Source organism: Gossypium hirsutum, chromosome D12, assembly GCF_007990345.1.
Source record: "Gossypium hirsutum isolate 1008001.06 chromosome D12, Gossypium_hirsutum_v2.1, whole genome shotgun sequence".
Taxonomy (NCBI): domain Eukaryota; kingdom Viridiplantae; phylum Streptophyta; class Magnoliopsida; order Malvales; family Malvaceae; genus Gossypium; species Gossypium hirsutum.
Window position 1 is genome coordinate 3552436 of NC_053448.1, and position 5898 is coordinate 3558333.

The 5898-nt window shown below is 35.7% G+C and overlaps 1 protein-coding gene across 1 annotated transcript; it reads right to left on the reverse strand.

Annotated features, from left to right (window-relative positions):
- Window positions 1–3507: 3507 nt before the first annotated feature.
- On the reverse strand, window positions 3508–5898 carry LOC107953420 (multiple organellar RNA editing factor 1, mitochondrial). The gene is made up of 5 exons (XM_016888728.2): window positions 5384–5898; window positions 5101–5198; window positions 4906–4971; window positions 4013–4809; window positions 3508–3861 (listed from the first exon to the last, which is right to left on the reverse strand). Exons 1-5 carry the CDS (start codon window positions 5767–5769, stop codon window positions 3853–3855), a joined length of 1356 nt encoding a protein of 451 aa, XP_016744217.1. The 5' UTR covers window positions 5770–5898; the 3' UTR covers window positions 3508–3852.

Sequence of the window (5898 nt, forward strand, 5' to 3'; positions counted from 1 at the left end):
AATGTAATGTTAGCCATTGGTATGGCTAACAAATTTTGGTTTTGGTATGTGATGATGTTATCTTATGGATATGTTTGAATCTATCTTGAAAATATGTTGAAGTGGATTGTTGGTTTGGATTGGTCTTGGTTTAAAATTACAGGGAAGGTTAGATATTTATAAAGGGGTTATATTGAGTCCATAAAAAAAAACTTTGAGATTCTGTGAAAAATTTCTTATGGTTTCGATTTAATTCCGGTTTGGTCCCGATGTATATTTTGGGCTTCAGAGGCCCATCTAAGGGATGTCATGACATGTTTTAATAAATGAATAGCATTTAACTCGTAATAACGGAAAACTAATTTAGTAAAATAAGGTAATGCCTCGTACCCTATTCCAGCGAATAATACGAGTAGGGGGTGTTACATAGCCTCTAACGTTTGATTGTTTGGTTACTTTAGCCCCTAACATTTTTTTTGGGGTCAAATTGGTCTATTTTTAACGGACATGCTAACGTTGTCATTAGTTGACTAATAGTCAACACTAACCGTAATGTGGCGGTCCAAATGTAATTAAATGCTAACATGTCACGTCTTATATGACATGTCAATAAATTATTTTAAAATTTTTAAATAAAAAATTTAAAAAAAAAACCCTAATTTATTCTCCCCTACTCTCTATTTCTTTCCTACATTTCTAGTTTCCTACCACATTTCAAACAAACAAACAAAAAAACCTACTATCTTTCTTCTTCAATCAAAGATTTAAAAAAATCCCACAAAATATTTTGAAAATGAAAACCCATAATGGGAAGACTAGCGGCCATTTAATTGCGTTTGGACCACCACGTCAGCAATTAATGTTGATCGTTAGTCAACTAACGACCACATCATTATGTCCATTAAAAATACACCAATTTGACCAAAAAAACATAAATGGACAAAGTGGTCAAACAGTCAAACTTTAAGGGCTATTTTTGACATTATGCATTGTCATAATGTTATAATGATTGTTTATTTTGTTTTTTATAATATTCATAACAGATTCTGATTAACAAAAATTGAACAATCAAATAAAATGAAACTCAAATTTTTGCGAGCGAATATCTACTTTTTCTCTAGTTTAGTTGTCAAGTTAACCCTTGACCTCTCAGAATTAGAATAAAAAGAAATGTAGTGGTATCTGGTTTGTTTCGCCATCCTCCCCGATAAATCATTAGAATTCGTTTTCAATAGTATCCTATGCATTCACTATTTACGTCTTCCATCGCTTCTCAATTAATGCTTAGGTCTAAATTCTCCATTGGAACCTTAATAGAATATTTAATAAAATTTGTACTGAGTCAACATTCTTAGTTTTTATTGACTTAAGTTAAGGATCTTGATTTTTTTCAGATTTATGAATAGGGGATGTTGTGCGAGTATCTATAAGATTTAAATTATCAACGAGCTCACCAAGCACATTAAAAATTCATCCCAGCGTCACTCCGCCAACTGGAACACTTAGAGGAGCTATCATGTCAATCACTTCCATTCTTCTCACTAGTTCATCAGTAGCGCTCATAACTACAACTCTAACTCGATTATTTCCTAATAATTGTTGTACCTCACAAGTTACATTATTTTGTTGACCGACGGTATCTCGACCCTTAACTACTAAGGCGTTGTAAATATTAGGCATCTTGCTCGAGGAATGGCTACATCCAGTACTGGATTGATGATTTGAAAAATATGTTTCAGATTTTCTTTTTCAAACGTGGAAGCTCCGAGAAGAGAAGTAGTAGGAATTTATTCCCATAATATAATAAAGTGAAATATGTCAAGTTTTAAAAAAAATTATCTAATAAAAAATAAATCTTTGATAGGAAGTTGATCGGTTAATTCAATAAGAAATGGGAGTTAATAACCGATTTTGTTGGTTCCATCCAATTCAAGTGCATTCAATTGTATTGGTTCCTTATCAATGAAAGACTTTTTAAGTTAAACCAACCTGTTTTCAAAATAGGGAGTGGGTTAATAAAAATTTTGAGAGAATCTTTCATTTGCCCTCATTATAGGCAATACCATTATTTATGGAATTCGAACCCAAACTGATTCCTTATTTCTGTCTCATTAGCATTGTTTCAATTTCATTTTGTATTTTATTTTAGCATATTGATTTTTTTAAAATACAACCTCTCCCCTATTTTTCCATCTATATTCTCTCTTTTTTCATTTCAAGACCGAGTTATGTCTATTTACACATCTAGGATATACATATACGAAATATAATAGTGTCACGGGTGAATTTCTTATTTCTTATTATTGAGCTTATAATATATAATTTATATTAAATGTTAGAATACTAATTCTATTATATATTACTAAATTATTAATAGATTTATGTTCTAGTCACTCAACTTAAAAAATAATCATTAAACTGTTTGAAAGTTTTCATTTAAATCATCGAACTAATTAAAAGTTATTATTGAAGTCACTAGTTTATTAAGTTTTTTAAAAGTACGATTAACGAGTTTCAAATGACATTTCGATGATCAGTACAGTAAATCAGTACCATCAACAAGTAAAAAGATATCTTAAATTCAAGTTGATTTAATAGTAATTGTCGGAATAAAAAAAATGTAAGTGATGCAAAAAGGTTAGGCTATACAAAAATATTTTAACAATCTAATGCCTTAAATGAAAATTTTCAAATAATTGACTATTTTCAAACATTTTGAAATTTAATAACTAAAACATGAACTTATTCATAATTACATTGTGATACTTGCATATCCCCAGTTTTTAAATCTTGAGCAGAGCATGCACGATGGAAATATTTGAACGATATTTTGGGTCATTTTGTTTTTTTCGTTTTTTTCTCGTAAAATTTATTGAACCTGCCACTAGACCTGTCCATGGGTCGGGCGGCCCGGCCTAATCCGATGGCCCGCTCGAAATATGAGAGAGTTCGAGTAAAAATATAGGCCCGAAATATGGGCTTAAACAAAAAAACGAGACCCGTTTAAAAAATAGGTCGGGCTCGGACTCAACTTTTTTGGCCTGGGCCCAGCCCGAATATAATAAATATATATTTTTTATTTTTATTTTTTAATTTTAAAATACTTTAAAAATATTTTTTTTATTTTTTTATTTTTAAAATATTTTTTTGTGTTTATTAAAAACCGGGTCAGGCCGGGCTCGGGCTTATTATTTTTCCCGGGGCCGAGCCTGAGCAAATTTTCAAGCCCATATTTCGGGCCAGGCCTAAGAATCGAGCCAAATTTTTTCCCCAAGCCCAACCCGAACCCGGCCCGACCCATGGACAAATCTACCTGCCACCTCGTTCTGGATTTCTAATGATAATCTTAGGAGAAATGATTAAACAAAATTATGATTCTATCCCTTTTAAATTTCCAATAAGAAAATAACAAATCAAATTTTTTTTCTAATTTTCAACTTTTTTCTCAAAAAATTCAAATTCAACTAAAAATACTAAAAATCAAGAAAAAAAATCTAATTTATCATTCAACATAAAAATCAAAAGAAATAACATAAAAATCACAGTTTCATATAATCACTTCTCTAATAATTTAGATATCAGTTTTTACCGAAAAGAAAAACAGAATAATTTGAAGGCCAATTATGCATTTATTCCTACCAAAGGCAGAAACAAAAGCCAAAATTAAATCTAAATATTTCTCCGGTAAAAAATATGTACTACTTCGTAGCAGTGAAATCACTAGTGCAAGCTCTAAAACCGAACAAAGGATGCTACAGGCTTTGCGAAAACGATCGAAGACAAAACAGTCTACTATTTACTATGCCACGAATGCTACATGTAACTCCTTTGCATGTCCATTCTCTCACTCATCTCAAACATCCACTTGTAATCTTATCTTCCCTGCACAACCAAACAACCGCCATTAGAAATGCTGCCCAAGCACCTGCTACTATTCAATAGAAACTGCAGCTTGTGAAAGAGATTCAACATCAATTTATGATGACATTCTATCCACAAGTTCAAGTTGATTGAAAAGGAATGAATGCCTTACTTGTTGCCCCATTGATCCAGTTGCCTCTCCTTGCACATTTCTCTGCTCTGCCTGTGGGAATCCTTGACCACCTCCATGCCCTGGATAAGTTTGTCCATACCCAGGATTTGCACTCTGTCCATAACTCTGCCCAGAGTCGGCAGCTGCTCCAGGGCCATAGTTCTGACCAGGTCCAAAATTTGATCCTTGCCGAAAACTCTGTCCATAGCCAGGATTCGCACCTCGCTCGTAGCCTTGCCCAGGATTCTGGGTATAGTCAGGATTTGCCCCTTGCCCAAAATTCTGCCCATAGCCAGGATTTGCCCCCTGTCCGAAATTTTGTCCATAACCAGAACTTGGTCCCTGCCCATAATTCCCACCTTGTGAGGATGCATAGTTCCTATGATCTACTCTGAAATCCCTTTGCTCAGGAGGCATATAATTCCTCTGCTCTCCTTGAACGAATTCCCTTCGTTCTTGGGAATTATAACTTCCCTGCCTTCCTTGGTTGTAACTGCTCTGATGCGAAGGATCAGGGCCTCTAGGAGCATAATCTCTGTTATTCATTGGCGGCTGCTGCCTGTAATTTTGTTGAGGTGGATAATTTTGTGGAGGCCTATAGTTCCTTCCACCCCCTTGCACAAAACCCTGCTGATTGTAAGGTACATTCCCTTGCTGGTTCGGAGTGGTATTTCCTTGTCGATCATATCTTGGTTGGTCAGGGTTTCTATTTTGTTGACGAAACCTACCGCCTTGGTTTCTACCATATTGAATAGGAGGTGGCCTTGGTGTTATAATACCATTCTCATACTTGTCTCCTGGCAATCACAGCAACATATAAAAACCAAGATAAAATATTATCTTAATGTAGTAACATCTAAATGAGTGGTTAAAACACGGCGAAAACTCCTAACCTCCATATTCCTTGTTTACTGGATCAATGTAAGAATCTGGCAATACAAAAACAACACCAGGTACATCTGTTCGACGAAAAACTTTTATAAGTCAGAATCCTTACTCATTTTCTCTAAGCCACCGAGAGACCAGATTCATCAGACCGACTAAAAATTTGGGGAAAATATGATAAAAGTAAGCTATAAAACAATTACCATTAAACTTTTCAGACTCTTCTTCAGACATTAAAACCTGAAAACCTTGATAAGTAGTTGTGCTACATGCATATATTCTTTTTTTGGCCTCTTCCACGCTGAAACAAATTAACCCACAATCAGCAAGTCCAGCACAATCCGTTGAAAACTTAAGATGCCAATCAAACCTAATGTTCAATAATAGCATGCTACTACAAATTTATTCCCAATAATGGGGGGGTGGAAGAAGTTCATAAGAGAGAGAGAGAGAGAGAGAGAGAGAGAGAGAGAGATAAGAGGGCACCTGATGCCGAGGCCTTGAGCACAAATATTCTCGTAAGTACGAATCATCTCTTCAGGAGGAGGTTTATTATCTTTGGGGAAATCAACGACGATGAGCCAATGATTGTAATCACAACCTTCGAATAGAACCGTATCTTCGGTAATCTCATCCCCTTCCTTGTACAGCTTGTACTGTCTCGGTGATGAAAGGGGACCCCCCGATGATCTGAACCATCGAGATTGGAAGATGGAGAAAGACGATGGTAAGGATGACGGAGGTGGCGCAAGGTCGGAATTGGAAACGGGGGCTGTAGGTGAAGGGACCCTGGGGGTGGGAAGGGAGAGATTGCGGTGGAAAGTGGTCAGAGTGGTTAGGGTCCGACGGAGGCGAAGCGGATGTAGAGCCATGGTCCGAATTTGGGGTAGGAGAGGGAAGATGCTAGGGTTTAGCAGGAGGGTTTAGGGAACTTTCTCGAGAGAGACTGAGACTGCGTCGTGGTGGTAAATATAATGCTGGTTTATTTTGACATATACCAC